This window comes from Etheostoma cragini, chromosome 9 (genome assembly GCF_013103735.1).
Source record: "Etheostoma cragini isolate CJK2018 chromosome 9, CSU_Ecrag_1.0, whole genome shotgun sequence".
Lineage (NCBI taxonomy): Eukaryota > Metazoa > Chordata > Actinopteri > Perciformes > Percidae > Etheostoma > Etheostoma cragini.
Window position 1 is genome coordinate 15,888,015 of NC_048415.1, and position 17,125 is coordinate 15,905,139.

Below are 17,125 nucleotides of genomic sequence, written 5' to 3' on the forward strand. Positions count from 1 at the left end.
CCCCCCCCCCTCCCTTCTGTCACTGTGCTGTCTCATGACTGCACACACATGACCAGCAGACACTCAGACTCTTTACTGCTACATGTGTATGGGTTTTTGCAAGGTTGCTGCTCAACGATGTTTGACTGATTGCTCTATCTAGAGGTCTAACTGAACTTGCCCTCCACTTATTAATGAAATGTACCAATTTGGCTCTCTCTATTTCCGAAAATATAGTGTATTATAACAGGGGTCATAACTCCGGCTTTTTTATCATTCATAGGATTGGGCTCATTGATTAAGGCGTCATAGACAAGTGAGTGTCAGAGTTGTCCATCGAGGAAGAAAATGTTATTGGTCTACAAGCCAAAGCCACATGCCATATTTCAACTGCGACTTGGAACAGGGCCTCAAAAATGATGTTGTATTACAGTAATAGGGCTGAACAATGAATTGTTTTCTAATCGAAATCGCAGTTTAAAAGAATGTGATAACCTAATCGTGAAGACATGCGATTAATCAAATATGAAATATATAGTTGAATGTTCGGTGTTGCCTTTGATTTATTTATATTTCTCTTTTAATTATTATATTCTTTTTTTAAATAAGATAAATGCTGGAATAATGTTACATATCCTAGATTGTTTCATAGAAATGTCTTATTTCCAGTAGATCCTTCATTCATTTTGTATTACTTTTATTTAACCTGATTGTAGAAGGTGCAATATGAAGCTGAAAACAAAAATTGCAACTCAAATAATAATCGCAATATCTATCAGGAAAATTGCAATTAGATTTTTTTTTTTTCAAAATAGTTCAGCCTTACACAGTGGTCAGAAACTGGCTAGCACAACTGTGGAGCACACAAGTCATTTATCTGATGACTTTAGATTTGGCATAACTGCATCCAACACCAATGGCTTGTGACTGAGTTTGATTGACTTACAGAAAAAGAAATTTGACTGATGCCGGAAGCATATTAAGAGATGAAGCCAGTATTGTGACTTTATAATGTCTAGGATACGTTTTTAAACTTGCCTGACTTGATTTGACTTGGGACTTGCAAAACAATCATTCCGCTCCAGCCTCGGCTGGCTGGCAGCAAACAGGATTTTTTTTATTTTGTTCCTGGTGCTTGGTGGCGGCCTCCCACATCTAAATGATCTGGTTTCTGTTTGTCCTCTTCCATTGTCTGCCCTCAGGCCAAGTACATCTCCACATGCATCGACGAGATCAAACAGGAGCTCAAGCAGGACAACATCGCTGTCAAAGCCAATGCTGTGTGCAAGCTCACCTACGTAAGATCTCTCAACACCCTCCACAGAATCACTGCCTCTTTCTGCCTTGATACATAGGCACTGATACGCATACAGTAATACACCTGTGTGTAATACACATACACCATCATTGTTTGGCTCTGTGTAAGCCTATTTTTGTTTCTTTGACCCGAGTCTCATTATTTTAATAGCACTATCAGGGTAATCCATTTTTTATTTATATATATTTATATATATATTCAACCCAGGATTAACAAAAAAGAAAACTAACCAAACACATAAGATTGGATTCTAATACAAACTTAATAACTATGTGGTTTGTAATATGACCCTAAAGCAAATAAGAAATATAATTGTAATTATGTATGTATTCTGTCTCAAATTAACCTAAACGGCAGCAAGAGAAGATTTGGTTTGGCGCAGGCATTGATTTTGGTGCCTTTTCAATATGTTCAAACTGTTTCACACCGCAAGTGCAGCATGTTGCGTTGACAATGCTTACAATCTCAAATTCTGCCGCACACAGACCTTGTTCTTTGTATATTATGTATTTTTATTCAAAAAGCATTATGCTGAATCGGAATTTTTTTCTCTCATAAAAACCAGTGCAACATTTTAGAACATGAAAAAATGTTTTGTTTTTTAAATGATTAGTCACTGCACAGCCTAATAGGTAGCAGCCAGCACTTATTGAGAACAGTGTATGATTTCTGTTAAAATAAAAGCACTCTGTCTTTTTAGCTTTCAGCACAAATCATTTAGCCTCTCTGTGCTTCACGGGGCAGCCTGGGATGGACCCCCTCTCCTCTTTTTATTCACCCACGTCCCTCGTTGTCTCTTTTTTTTCTGTGTTACAGCTTCAGATGCTGGGCTATGATGTCAGCTGGGCCGCTTTTAACATCGTTGAAGTCATGAGCTCCTCCAAGTTCACATACAAGGTACCATTGGAATATAATCTAAGGTCCTGGAAATGCACAACAGTTAACCTGGTCACAATCTGGATTAAAGGTCATGATGTTGTGTTTGTGGTGTACGCCCAAGTGTAGATCTCTCAGGAAATGATTGTTGAAATACAGTCACACTCCCAAACGGTCCTTTTCTGTAGCATTTAAGTTTATTTAGCCCCATAGAAACTCACCCAAAAAAAGCACAAGGAATAGTCGCTTTGTACTGTATAGCTGCATCTCCATGGAACTGTTGCAGGTTGGTAATTGTTTGTAATAATAGCACTGTACTGAAATATAAAGTGTAGTTACAGTTAAAATGCAACACAGTATGTCATTCCTTCTGCTCGTTTTTTCTTCCTCCAGAGGATTGGCTACCTGGCGGCCTCGCAGTGCTTTCACGAGAGCACTGATGTCATCATGCTGACAACCAATCAGATCCGAAAGGTCAGTGGTTTTCTTCTTCTGTGTGCTCTACGAATATCTCTAGTAATTAATTCCTCGTCCAACCTTATTCGGTCCTGCCGACTATTCCTTTTAGTAATTTTCTTTTCTTCTTTTTCTCTTCCAGGATCTCAGCAGTCCCAACCAGTATGACACAGGTGTTGCCCTCACTGGCCTCTCTTGTTTTGTGACCCCTGACTTGGCGCGGGACCTGGCCAATGACATCATGACACTGGTGAGTCATGGGGAGTATGTCAAGAGGCTTACAAACAAGGATTTGTGCTCTTTAGTATTTTTTTCCGGCTACAGTTAATTTCCTCTCGTTAGCTCTTGCCATGGCTTTATTTACCTCCGAACTTTGCAGTCAAGAAGAGGAGTTAATTAATTTTCCAGCTTGAACACAACTGTCTATTTTACTTTTTTTCTTTTCTTTTTTTTCTCCAACCTAGATGTCACACACTAAACCCTACATCAGAAAGAAAGCGGTGTTGATCATGTACAAGGTGTTTCTGAAATACCCAGAGTCCCTGCGACCAGCTTTCCCCAGACTCAAGGAGAAACTGGAGGACCCAGACCCAGGTATCAGGAAAGACACTGCATTCAGTCTGTTACGCAGGAAGCTTGTGCTTTGTCACCTGAACCCTATTAATTATTCAGCATTTAAGAATATGAGATTAAGGAAGGCTCATTTCTTATAATGCCACTGCCAGGGCTGTCTGGCAATATTCAACAACTCACAAGACTTATGAATTGTAATTTCCCCATTGGGGATCAATAAACAGATTAAAATTAAAGAGTATTTTGGTTGCAAAGACAAAAACATCTCGCAGGACATGTATCTGGCTTTATGGCATGTGACATGCCAGTGGTATCCCACTTCTTTACTATACATCAGTGAGACGGTATTTACTGTTCTCTAAGACATTTCTGCACGCGTTTTTATGAATTCTTTTGGGACAAAAATAGGTTTACACTTACTGACACTTGCCACACTGCATAGCTTTTATACATTAACATGTTTTTTCTTTGCCTGTGTTATGCCATATTATTGTACATTACTGTTTTTTAGTCATACTTAATTCACTCTAAGACCAATAAACACACAAATTCCATTTTCGTTTTATTTTAGTATGTTTAATGTATTAACTTTAATTACTTTTATTCATATTACTTTTAATTTTCATCTTTGTTGCTTTTTTTAGGTGTCCAGTCCGCAGCAGTAAATGTGATCTGTGAGCTGGCTCGGAGAAATCCCAAGAACTACCTGTCTCTGGCCCCACTCTTCTTCAAACTCATGACCTCCTCTACTAATAACTGGGTTCTCATTAAGATCATCAAGCTGGTACGTCAGCAGGATACAGGGGACGTGCCTTTTGAAGAGGTTATGGATTGGTGTAGAAATATTCCATGTGGTCTTAAATTACGGCCATGCTATTATTACTAGGTTGTTCTGATACCGATACCAGTGTCAAAAATGCCTCAGGCGCCGATAAAATGCTGATATCAGTATCTGCGAGTATGCGAGTCTATGCACCTATCCGATACAATGTAATTTAGCCCCCGAAAAAAACCTTAAAAGACCTTGAAGTAGTCAATTTGTTTAGCAGTTATTACTGACTGTCAAATTACTGTATATAATAAAAGAAAGATCCATGGCATTCAATCCTATCTATTTCTATCTCTACTTATTACCATGGATAAACTGCAACATACCAGTAACTGTGCACCACTGCAGTATTGTACCAGTCATAAAGGAATAAATCCATCATAGAAGAGGAAGCGATACTAGTTTCTCCACCAGTATTGGCCGTAATTGACCAAATCACAGTGAAGACACATGATGCGTTGCATTGTTTAGCAAGTTGTATTTATGTAAACAGAACCACCACTTTCCTAAATTAACAAGTTCACATCCTCTCTCTTACACTTGTTTCATGTCAAATACAAGTAAATTACAGCACATTTTCACATAACTCCTTGAATCCATCAACATGTATGAAAAGAGTTTTAATTCTGCTGTGTCATGGCACTCTATGTAAATGTTTTACAGTTTGGTGCACTCACACCACTGGAGCCACGGTTGGGAAAGAAGCTGATCGAACCTCTGACAAACTTAATCCACAGGTGAGATTAGATCCCTTAATCAGAAGATTTTACACAAATGGTAAAGGTAGTGTGATCTGACGTGTATGTCAATAATAATCTGCACCCTCTTTCTGTTTCTTACCCTGTCCTCTCTCACAGTACCTCTGCCATGTCTCTGCTGTATGAATGTGTCAACACTGTGATTGCAGGTCAGTCAATGTGTGCAATGTAGTGGTCTCATTCAATTTGACGTGTGCTTTGCTCTTATTTCAGTCATTAAAAAAAAAAAAAAGTTTTGGTCATATTCAGCTCTAACAGATTTTTTTTTTTTCATCCTAAATTGCAGTGTTGATTTCCTTGTCCTCTGGGATGCCTAACCACAGTGCTAGTATCCAGGTAAGCCTCTCTGAGGTCCACTCCTCCATCTGCACATTCTTGTGGTTAATTTGGTCATAACCCTTTCCACCCCAGTGGCTCCACAATACATGATTTTCACCATTTTCCTTTCTGTATGCAAGTCTTTCTGTTCAAACCTATTGGCAACTATTCAACTTAAAACATGCTAGCAGGACTCATCAAAGCTGTTTTTCCCCTTGTTTTCAGTTGTGACTGTCAGTTATGCATGATCAAATAAGTTTTTTTCGCCATTGACTATAAGCCCCTTTTCCCCCACTTGTTTGTCTCATTTATGTTTTTTGAAGTGTGAGCAGTCTGATGTGGAGAGGTGTTAATGGATCTCCCACCCCCTCCCCACCCCTTTTCTCTTGCTCTCTTTCTTTCTTTCAGCTCTGTGTGCAGAAACTGCGAATCCTGATAGAAGACTCGGACCAGAACTGTGAGCCCTCTGTCAATGCCTGCAGTGTGTCATTTTCTCATTGTCTGCGTGTTTCTGACTATGGAACAGTCCACCCTCTTAGATGACAACGTAGACCCCCTGACTCTGGATAACTCGAACATTATTACAGTCCCTCTCTCAATTAGAGTACCTTTTCATTTAAGGCACTGCCACTTGAACACCCAAATCCCACGATTGATACAGAAAGTGAACAACCTACAGCGGGGTTTTCCTGGTTTGTTACTTTATTTGAAAGGGATAACTTTTCCAGTTTGCCATTCTTAAACATAGGGCTTGACTCTGTATATACACTCCCAGTTGGAGATGAGAATATTTCATCCAGCCATTCGAGTTATCTGGACACCCATACATAGATAGTTTTGTGCATGGAGTAGATTATAGACCTCTGATGTTTATAGAGCAGACTTTGAACCTGTGCTTTTAGGTTTTGTTTAGTATTTTACCATACCTTATAGTCATGCTTTAGGTATAACACTTTCCTAAAGTAAAGAAGGTGAAAGGCCAGACCTTTCCTGGATTGTGAAGATACTTTGTTTGGTAGAATCAGTAAGTAAAAATAGGGCTGTGGTCCCCCGTCATTTCTGCAATGTATTCACTGCAGTAACCAGCCTCCCATTACCCACAAGGTCACTACGCACACACTTATTGATCCAAGAACTTGAGAGGCATTTGTCTCTGCCAAATTAGGGGATTGAATGAAAGGCCATGATTCAGCAGATTTCCAAATCTTTAAAAATCTGTTTGATGAATAGGAAGAGCAGCAGGAATTCGACAAGAGGAAAAAGCAAAACAAAACTGTGTCCAGTGTGTGTGTGTGTGTGTGTGATTATGTGTGTGTTGTACACTGTATGTCCTTTTCATTGTATGTTTTGTGTTCCTTCCTTTGCGATATTTTGTTTGTCATTTCCATATATATTTTTTTTATAGATTAATCCATGGAAGATAACACCACAGTAAATTGTTCATGTAATATTTACATATAAATATTTTCTAGATGCAGCCAGCTAGGCCTTATAGAGTGACTAGATGTAGGGAAGTGCAGTAGGTAAGTAGTAGTAGTAGTAGTAGTAGTAGTAGTAGTAGTAGTAAGTGTAATGAACATTTTTTTTTTTTTTTAAACAAATATTCCAGTTTCAAAAGAGTTCTCTGTCCTGTGGAAACTGTGGATCTTTTTCTACAGACAGGTTTATATATGATAGGAACTTGAAAAGGAAAGTGTAATAAAAGCATACTTTGTTGTAAATTTAGAGAATAATGTCAGCTGATAGAAGTACTGTATACATATTTAGTTGCTAGGGTGAGAGCTAAGTGTAAAAGCATGTCTTTTTTTTTTTTAAATGCGTTAAGGCCAATTTTGTTTTTGTAGTGAAGTACCTGGGCCTTCTGGCAATGTCAAAGATCCTAAAGACCCACCCCAAGTCAGTGCAGTCTCATAAGGACCTCATCCTCCAGTGTCTGGACGACAAGGATGAGTCCATTCGCCTGAGAGCTCTGGACCTGCTCTACGGCATGGTATGAAGCAAAGACATTTTTTTTACATCAATATTTTTCAGTTAATTCGCATCTTAACTACTTACTAACAATGTAGTGCCAGATAATCGCGGTTTTATTTTTGCTATAAGTAAATGCAGAGTTAGCTGGTATTGTTCATCGGGAAACGGCAATATTCCTGGCTAAAATAGTTGACATACCATCTGCAGATGGTGTAAACTCCGTACCAGTTCTTGTGTGATATATTTTGTCCAAGGGTGTCACGAATTTATTTTAAATGGACCTACTTGCTCACATCCAAAGAAAAAAAAAAAGGCAGGTAGCAAGCAGCTAAAGACCGGAGAACTTTAGCTTACCGGTAGCCTGCAGCTTGACTTTTCCAGACACCATGGCCACAAAGATGCATGTGGGCTCCGGCGAGACTCCATGGTTCAACCATGTCACTTTGTCAACCTAATGGTGCATTCAATTGCACTTTTTCATTTTTTAAAACTTAAACTGTTGTTGGAAAGTAGTCTTCTACCATCTGATTGCTCTTATTGTGGCATTACTGTCAGTAATTTTCCTGTTGAGGAAAAAAAAAGTTGCTATTATTAAAAACTAAATCAACCTTAAAATTGAATCCTAACACCTCTAATTATGTCACATGGAAATATTTTGTGATTTATTCACAGTACAAAAATTGCATAGTCAATTGGGCCCTCTTAGTTTTAAAGCCGTTTTGAGGACATCTCTGTCTCTCTCTGCCTGAGTAGACCAACTGATCTTTTAAAGACTTACATTCATGCGTTTAAATGAGATAGTTGTTGAACTGGTGTCTGCTCTCCCAGGTATCCAAAAAGAACTTGATGGAGATTGTAAAGAAGCTGATGCTGCATGTGGACAAAGCAGAAGGAACCACCTACAGAGATGAACTGCTCACTAAGATCATCGACATCTGCAGCCAGAGCAACTACCAGTACATTACCAACTTTGAATGGTCAGTTACTCCACACCGGCATTGTCTTATATTTCACTTCATATTTTGTTAACGTTTAATTTTCCTTATGACATATATTCAACCACAGCTCCTAATATCTGCTTGACAGGTACATTAGTATCCTGGTGGAGCTGACCCGATTAGAGGGCACACGCCATGGCCACCTCATTGCCTCTCAGATGCTGGATGTGGCCATTCGGGTCAAAGCCATCCGGGTCTTTGCTGTTGCCCAGATGGCCACTCTGCTGGACAACGCCCACCTGTTGACCGGCAATGTGCAGCGAAAGGGCATCTGTGAAGTGTTGTATGCCGCTGCCTGGATCTGCGGTGAATTCTCAGAGTATGTTGATTTATCTCATTGCAATGTTTCACCCCTATACACACTGGTGTAGGGGTGAAACCACCAGCACACAGTTATTGACAGTTGAACCCAATAGAGAAGGTAAACTTGAAGTAAGTCAACAACTATGCATAACAATGTCAGGACTGTATTATGATGATAACAAGATATCCCAAGACCCCAGTATCCTGTAACAATGAATTCGTAGGGAGAAGACTTGACAGCTTGGTTCAGATACTGTGCCTCCCACCTCTGTTTCCTTCCTCTTTTATCATCATTAAGATCGGTTATCAGCCCTGATATGGACAAAATAGCTGGATTGGCAAAATTAACAGATCTAGTTTTTTTTTTTTCTCCGTCGCAGCACATCCTACGCCACTCATCAGCAGCACGGGTGTTGCATGCTGGAAGAGTTGAGTTAACCGTTAAGCAACACGGAGCAAGCCAGAGTCAGCTGTGTGGAGATAGTTTACGCTTGCCACGCCAACTAGTATATTGGCTGTTTGCAGTGTATGCAAAGTAAATGTTTCGAGGAGTGGTGATAGTACTGCAAAGTACAATACTACCAATTTAATCAAGCACATCCAAAAGCATCATGCACCAATCTATTATTTTGTCTTGGTTAGGAAAGTAATGTTTAGTTAGGAAAGTCTGGTGCCTTCAGTCTCTTACATGGTGGAAGGAAGTTATAAGGTGGAAGGTATACAGTTTATTATTAATTCAACAACAGTATTGGATTGGTATCGGGTATTTACAGATACACAAAGCCTTGGCCTCAGTATCAGGACTGAAAATGTCGGATCGGTGAATCCCTAATTGTGGCTTGACACAATCTTTTGTTTTTATCACAGCAATGCTAATTTGAGTCTTTAAATTGGTTTCTGAAATAACATCAATGTCATCCCGGAAATTGCATGAGTATTGCTGTCCAGTGTAGTTTTCAATCAGGCCTTTCTCTTAATCCACCGCCTCTCCGTAGACACTTGGACAACCCAACGCAGACGCTAGAGGCTATGCTGCGGCCCAAGGTGGCCACCCTACCGGGCCACATCCAGGCAGTGTATGTGCAGAATGCAGCCAAGCTGTTTGCCACCATCCTGAAGAGCCAGGAGGGAAACACGGACAGCACAGCCGCACAGGAAACCAGCCAGCTGATGATAGACAGGCTTCCTTTGTTTGTCCAGAGCGCCAACCTTGAGGTGCAGGAGAGGGTAAGAGAGAGATGCATATAGTACAGTCAGAACTTTTTTTTTCCCAAACCTAAACACAGATTCTAACTTTTTTACCCTTTGACCTTTGGCATCATATACTGTACCACAGAAGGTTAGTTACTAATGACAAATCTGGTAATTGACTGCTAATCTCCCTGTCTGCCTCACCTTCTGTCATGTCCTCAGGCGTCTTGCATCCTTCAGCTGGTCAAGTACATCCAGAAACTGCAACAGAAGGACGTAGAAATAGCGGAGGAAGTCATTGCTCTGTTTGCTGGAGAACTCAACCCTGTTGCCCCCAAGGCACAGAAGAAAGTGCCTGTTCCTGAAGGGTGAGTTGACTACGTACATAAACATCTTGTCGAACACACACACACATGTTGGAAAAAGTCCTTAGAACTACAATATTATATAGTTTGACAGTAAAACCCATAGCACTTGTTCATAGCATTGTGATCCACCAGCAAGATTGGCTAAAGCCTGTATGTCTCTGTGAAGCTGGACCAGTGAAGTGTAACGCAGTTTGTTTGTTCAGTCTGGACTTGGATGCCTGGATCAACGAGCCTCCATCTGAGAGTGAGTCTGAGGATGAGCAGCCCAGGGCTATTTTTGCCAAGGAGGAGCCCAAACACTCCCGGCCCCGGCACACAGAGGTAGACGAGAAGGAACTGGCGAAGGTGAGCTGGTCTGTCATTGTAGCATGGTTAAACCGTACAAGCACCATTTTGTGTGAGTGTGTGGGTGTGGGTGGGTGGGTGGGTGTGTGGGGTCATGGCATTTATATATGATGCAAACATGCTGTGAAGCTAACTTCCCAAGTTGTTCCCCTCTCTCCTGGCAAACTGAGGGAGACCGTGCCTTAATTGATTAATTCATGCACCTGTTTTTTTTCTTCACCCTCTGCCAGAGGAGAGAAGCCAGAAAGCAGGAGCAAGCCAACAACCCGTTCTACATCAAGTCCTCCCCGTCCTCTCAGAAGGTGTGCTTACCTAGTCATCATCACTCTCAGCTTTTTACATGTCTGTTGAATCCAGTCTGTTGTCGTAAGTAATAGTTACAGTATATGAAATACATGCAGTTAGACTTGAGTATAAAATGTATATCAAGTCATGTTAGAAGTAGTCTGACCTAGGGCTGGGCGAGATATCAACATCTATATATGAGGCTAGATAAACTCTTGAATTTTGACAAAAGTGTTGTCTTTTCTTGGTTTTAAAGGCGGCATTACACTAAAGTGATGTAATTTTCTGAACTTACCGAACTTACTAGCGGTTTTTATTATTTGCCTTTGCCCACTTTGTCATTGTATCCACATTATTGGTGATTATTTATCAAAACTCATTGTGTTAATATTTTGTGAAAGCATCTATAGTCAGCCCAACAATATCACCTTAATATTGGCATCGCTGCATTTGGTCAAACACATCTAATAGCTTTAGTCTGACTTCCTGGATGTAGACTGTGGATATAAGCCTGCCATCGGTCAGCTATTTTGGCTGTTATTCTCCTCTCCCTCCACTTTCTCCGCTGTCTATTTTGCAAGTGCACTGTTGCTGCATCCGGGGTTCAGCGCCGCCCAAGACGATTGGGATTTTTTTTTTCTTTTTTTTTTTTTAATTCAATCAAGCCAGAGATTTGATTTTTTGATAGCAGAATTATATTAGGTGCTTCCTGACCTTTCTCTTTGTTCTGACACAGCAGTCTGGACTTAGGTCTGGCTATTTGAGACTTTATTTAAATGAATGTGTCCTCTCTGTAGGTGTACCAGGAGGCCCCTGGAGTGGAGCACATCCCTGTCGTGCAGATTGACCTCAGCGTGCCTCTTAAAGTCCCAGGTAGCACAAACTGTTTTAACACTATCGCAAACACTTCTTTCAAAATCTCAACTCTCAAAATTATTAACTTTATTATATACTTTACGGCCATTGTATTAGAGGTTATGCTACAATCTAATTGAAATAGTCACATAGTTCTCTTATGTTTTTGCGTTATCTGCAGATGTTTTTTTCTATATTTGTCTATTTATTAAAATATGACATAATACATATTGCAGTCTTCTCTCCCACAGGTCTGCCCATGTCTGACCAGTACGTAAAACTGGAAGAGGAGCGTCGGCAGAAAGACAAAGCAGAAAAGAAGAAGAAAGAGAAGAAGAAGAGGAAAGAAAAGCGCAGCGGCCGAGGGAAGAGACATGATTCAGGCCCAGAGAGTGAGGAGGACATCACGCCTGCGCACATGGTCGACATTGTTACCGAGGAGATGCCAGAGGTACGCTGAAGCTGTGTAAACATGACAAGGAGTTTTAGATTGACAGGCATCGTGTAGTAATAAAAGACATTTGATTTCAGTGTAATTCTGTGCGTTAGACAGTATCAGTAATTTCTACACAACAAAAAACTGGAATTAACTGAGAAAAGCGAAGGATATATCCATTTTCCTCTCTGATTATATTGTAATGCTGTTTACACATTACTGAGTTTATTATTGACCAAAGCACAATTACATACAGAAACTGTATGAATGTGGAGATTTATCTCAGTCAGAATAAAATACCACAATCGTTTGCTTTGTTTATTGGGTTTTCATCTCGGAGACTGGTGTCAATATGTCGGCAGATTTCATTTTATGTGTTGTTGATATATATTTATTTATTCTGTTTTATTGATTTTATGCCCTCTCATTACTTCAGAATGCCTTACCCAGTGATGATGATGACAAAGATCCCAATGACCCTCATAAAGCCCTGGACATCGACCTGGACAAGTGAGTCCACAGCATTTAGATGTACTGTATATGTACTCTACATATACTAAGACATACATAAATGTAAAAAAAAAAAAAAAACTGGGATTTTCAGTTCAAATGTAGAGCTGAGGGACACTGTTTTGTTGTTCAGTTGAATCTCGTATGACTTTTTTAAATCTGGTTATTTTCTCAGCGTGACTATTTCCTAACCTTCCCGGCTGTAGTGTCACAGCCGATGTGACTCTACCCTTTCCCTCCTCCAACTCGTTCTCATTGCTTTCTGCTTCCTCTTTTCTATGCCTACATACACCCATTACTGCCTCTTTGTGTGGGCAGCTTGATGGAGATGGCTGGACGCAGGTGAGTACTGTAGCACCCCAGCCACAGGACCTGGCCTCGACAGTACATGGATTGCCTTAAAATCTTAAAATAGCTGTCTCGCTCCTTTCACAAACATAGCTCTCCTTTTTATATTCTGCATTTGGAGTTTGCAATACCTGCTTCCTCTTTTTGCTCTTCTTTCCTAGTTTTTCAATATATATCCTTCCCTTTTCTCTTACCCTGCTCCTTTTAAAAAAAACTTCTATAAGCTTGACAATATCAGCAGCATATCACTCTTTTTCCAAACAAACTATTCTATGATTTCTCTGGCCTTCAAAGTAAAAGTATTATCAATAATTACTGTATCTCTTTGATAAGACTTGCATTGTTTCATAGTAAACAAAAATAAACAAGATAATTTTTAGCTGGCTGCTGCTGATGTTCTCATGAATTAATTTTTCACCAGCTGTCCTTCTGGAATAGGCTTCTAAAAAGCATATTGGCTGTTTTTTTCATTTTTTATTTTTTATATTTTAGAGAAGACCATCAGCATCAATATGCTTCATGTATCCAAATTCTCGCCGGCTGTTTTTCAAATGGATACTTCTCCCTGCCTGCCCTAATAACAAGCACATGTGCCCTGAGACCAACGCTATGATTTACAGTTGATCTTGTCCCATTGTTTTTTATTAGTATGAGGTTAAACTCATTTTTAAGACTAAGAAATTAAGAAGAGGAGAGATTGTTCCGGAAAACTTGAAAACACCTGGAGGAAACTGTCTTTAGAAAATTCTGACATGGATTTCTTGTACAGGACACTTTTCTTCCTATATAATAAAAAAAGAAGAAGAAATAAAACTATTTAAGTTAAAACCAAAATAATAAATGCATCCTGCAAACTAAGTAAAGCTAAACTGAAAATAAAAGCACAAGTGTTATGACTTTTATGGAGAACAACCAGCAGGGGGCTGCAGTGCATTTGGTTATTGCTTTAAAGGGTCGGCTCGGGGAAATAAACTCTGACTCTGTCATCTCTTAACAGTTCAATATGGAGGAATTTATTGGTGTAGTTTCTCGCTGTCTGGGGAAGTTATAGTGCTTCTAGCTCTGCCAGAGGAATGGCTTAACTCAACGCTTTGAATGAGACCTGGCTGCTCCACAGTGCAGAATATGTGCCTGAATACAGTGGATTGCTGCACACTACAACCCTTGTTCAGCTTTTCTACCAGAGAACAGAATACTTACTAAAATAAAAAACATGAAGTTATACAATATTTTTCAGACGATGGCACTAACTCCAGGCGGACAATAATCGCCTCATAAGTCCTCATCTAAACAAGGTCAAAATGTGTGTCTGTGCATTTTTGTCTATCCAGGCCACTTGCCGACAGCGAGAAGCTTCCAGTCAGGTCGCACCGTGCAGCAGAGGTTCTCAAAAGCCCAGCTCAAGATGGAGATGCAGAGAGTGCCGTGTCACAGGAGACCAAGAAGAAGAGCAGCAAAGAGAAGAGCGAGAAGAAGAAGGATAAAGACAGGGATAGGAAGGTGAGGGTAACGTGTACAGGATTATTCTCCCCCTATCTCCTGCAAACCACACTCACCTCAGTCTGTCTAGCAGCTGAAACTGCTTCTTAAAACCAGTAGATCAGATTTATGGAGCGGTTTGAGCGAGGGGCGGGCGGAACGAGAAGAAGCTGTCAACAGTCAGGACGTAATGAATCAGAGGTTGTGGTTCTTAACCTTGTTGTGAAACGGAGCTGAATTTATTCTCCTGTTTTTGTTTTCTTTTTGCAGAAGAGCAAAGAAGACAAGAAGAAGAAGAAGAAACACAAATCTGAAGAAAAGGGGGAGGATCTTCTCGGAGGACAGGCGGACGAGCCTGTGGGCCAATCAGAAGAAACCAGTGAGGTGGCTGCACCGCCCACCTCTACCACTGCTGAGGTGTGTCATTACAAAAGGGTGGAGCAAGCCTGTTTTCTACCTAGCAACAGAATTTATATCCAAGATAGGATTTGACCCAGAATCCTTATTTTAAATAATGTGGTGTAAAATAATTCATAATGAAAAATATCACTAAATATAAAGTATACAGTTTCTGCTAAAAGGTGACATGCATACAGATATCTTTGATCATTTTCATTGACTCAATCCTTCCATTGCTTCCTCCCAGCCTGTGTTTCAATCAGCTTTAGTGATCAAGTATCAGTTTCCACATAGCTGACTGCACAGGCTCTGGCCAAATACTTGATTTATTCATGAAATAGAACAGTGTAATCTCTGTATCCATTTTCATGAATAGTAGATACAGAACCTGTTTGGCCCTCACCCCTCTCACCTCCTTGCACTCCTCTCCCTCCCGCCCTCTTCTAGGTTTCGGATCTGGATTTCTGGCTCTCAAACGCTCCAGTGCCCTCTAACACCCAGGTTGAGTCGCCCCCCTCTTTCTCTCTTTCTCCCTCTCTCTCTCACTCCTCCGTTCATCTCTCCAGTTTATACTTTCTTCTTTCATAACTCCAGGTTTTATTGATCTACCTCATGTTTTGCCATATGTTCCCCCTCTATTGTTTTTTTTTAATTTGGATCAGTTTTTAATTTGGATCAGTTTTTCACATCTTCAGCACCTTACCTTTTTGACACGACTTTCTGTCTTTCGCAGGTCACATAACACTTTCCTCTCTCATTCTACAGCTTTGTTTCCTCTGTTTTCCAGCATGTGTGTATGTGCAGTGTGTCTGTGCACACAGTATGTGTGCATTTGTTTCACAGTGCCAGTGGTTCTGTCTCTCCCTCAGCATTTGTTTTGCTCACTGGGTGTTGTGTCGGTCTTGAGTTCCAAATAGATGTTGTTGGTGGTGTTGGTGTTGTTGTGGTGACCGATGAGCAGAGGTTTTCTGGAATATGGCCTGGAGTCATTTCATTTTGTTCCTGTAGACCGCTAGCTAGTAAACATTGATGTAAATAATTCAGGATTTAAGATATTCAAAAAATCTGCTTTGCCGATGTTTTTATGAGGAAGGAAATACAGTCAACACGTTTGTTGGACCTCAAGGATTCACTCTACTTTTGTTACAAGAAAACTTTACAGGGCATCTTTAACTTGCTCTCACCTAATGATTCACAACATTAAAGGAGAATTCCGGTCGATTCCAACAAATCTGTTGCTCTGTTGCTTGTAAATTTGGATTGCTGTCAATAGAAAGAAAAACAAAACCAATCAGTGTTGCCTACACCATATTAGCCTCCTGCTAGAGTTAGCACCCACCAGGCTAAATAGGGCCAGTTTTAAACATGTTTTTAGCCTCTAAACATGTTCAACATTTCATTGAAAGTGCCTACCCATGTGCAGTGATTCCTTCCGAGTGAGCACAGGGAATCTGACTGCTGTAGATGTGAAAGAAATGCATAAGGTTGTGCTAATTCATAACACGGTGTAGACCGCACCAATTGTTTTCGACAGTACTCAAGATTTACAGAGCTACATGTTGAAATTGACTGGAATTCTCCTTTAAAATAATAGCATTATTTAACCTTTTAATAGTTTTCATGAAAAACTTCAATGCCATTAAAAGTTGCAGAAATCCACTCTATCTTTGGAGAGAGCCATGCTAGCTATTTCCCCCTTCTTTTCAGTTTTTATGCTAAGCTAATCTCAGAGACTGCTAGCTCGTCTCAATAATGAACAGACAGATATAAGCGTGGTATCGCTTTTCTCATCTAACTCTATAAAGTGAATAAGCGTATTTCCCAAAATGTGACACTATTGCTTTAACCATACCCTATAGCTTGTGACATTAAAACAGATGTTGGCACAGACTTTGTTGTGTGCCTTCCATACCTTCTCATCTGTAAAAGTTTGGTATGTGAAAACCAGGTCCGTCAGGCTTTCTAACTTTGGTTTTGAGGAATTCTGGTTTAGATCATGTGCACTACTGACCTAGAAACACTACCCTTTTTAAATACATGCATGTTTTGTGAAAGACTTTTTTCTTTTTTTTTGTATTTTGTATTTGTCACAGTAGCACAAGACATTTTGGCCAATAAGAAGCTTCTGATAGGCTATATATGTAGGCTGTCACAAGGATCTTGTAAATCAGGCACTTTAATCTGTTATCAGCAGCCTGTGTGGCTGGGTAGCACAGTTGCATCAACAATCCAAATCAATACATCTGCCTACAGACAAAACCTACCTTGGGGTACGCCGGCACATTTGTGGTTCAGCTCATTTGGCCGGTTAGTATTCTTGCATGTTGTGACGCACTTGGTTTTGAAAATCAGGTTTATGTTTTGTTGTCTCACAGAGCTCATAGGTTGCAGCTCTATCACAAATGACTTTTTTTTTTATATATATATGAATGATTGAACTCCCTAACTTTACTTAACCTCTATCATCCCAGAAGTGACAAACGTGTGTGTGTGTGTGTGTGTGTGTGTGTGTGTGTGTGTGTGTGTGTGT

At 40.1% G+C, this 17,125-nt stretch overlaps 1 protein-coding gene across 9 annotated transcripts in view; it reads left to right on the plus strand.

The window, feature by feature from the left end:
* The window catches only part of ap3d1 (adaptor related protein complex 3 subunit delta 1), a 26,605-nt gene that overhangs the window by 2,318 nt on the left and 7,162 nt on the right, over positions 1-17,125 (plus strand). For 2 of the 9 annotated variants that reach the window (XM_034882397.1, XM_034882399.1), the window contains exons 2-25: positions 1,182-1,277; positions 2,114-2,194; positions 2,567-2,647; positions 2,772-2,879; positions 3,094-3,223; positions 3,847-3,986; positions 4,695-4,768; positions 4,889-4,938; positions 5,076-5,125; positions 5,516-5,588; positions 6,952-7,097; positions 7,907-8,055; positions 8,165-8,395; positions 9,375-9,606; positions 9,793-9,938; positions 10,142-10,283; positions 10,514-10,585; positions 11,366-11,441; positions 11,660-11,874; positions 12,296-12,369; positions 12,688-12,711; positions 14,049-14,217; positions 14,467-14,613; positions 15,043-15,096. In XM_034882397.1, the coding sequence (XP_034738288.1) occupies positions 1,182-1,277; positions 2,114-2,194; positions 2,567-2,647; positions 2,772-2,879; positions 3,094-3,223; positions 3,847-3,986; positions 4,695-4,768; positions 4,889-4,938; positions 5,076-5,125; positions 5,516-5,588; positions 6,952-7,097; positions 7,907-8,055; positions 8,165-8,395; positions 9,375-9,606; positions 9,793-9,938; positions 10,142-10,283; positions 10,514-10,585; positions 11,366-11,441; positions 11,660-11,874; positions 12,296-12,369; positions 12,688-12,711; positions 14,049-14,217; positions 14,467-14,613; positions 15,043-15,096 (2,760 nt within the window). The remainder of the gene's footprint in view (positions 1-1,181; positions 1,278-2,113; positions 2,195-2,566; positions 2,648-2,771; positions 2,880-3,093; positions 3,224-3,846; positions 3,987-4,694; positions 4,769-4,888; positions 4,939-5,075; positions 5,126-5,515; positions 5,589-6,951; positions 7,098-7,906; positions 8,056-8,164; positions 8,396-9,374; positions 9,607-9,792; positions 9,939-10,141; positions 10,284-10,513; positions 10,586-11,365; positions 11,442-11,659; positions 11,875-12,295; positions 12,370-12,687; positions 12,712-14,048; positions 14,218-14,466; positions 14,614-15,042; positions 15,097-17,125) is intronic. The other 7 variants (XM_034882405.1, XM_034882406.1, XM_034882400.1 and 4 more) reach the window with 6 other exon arrangements.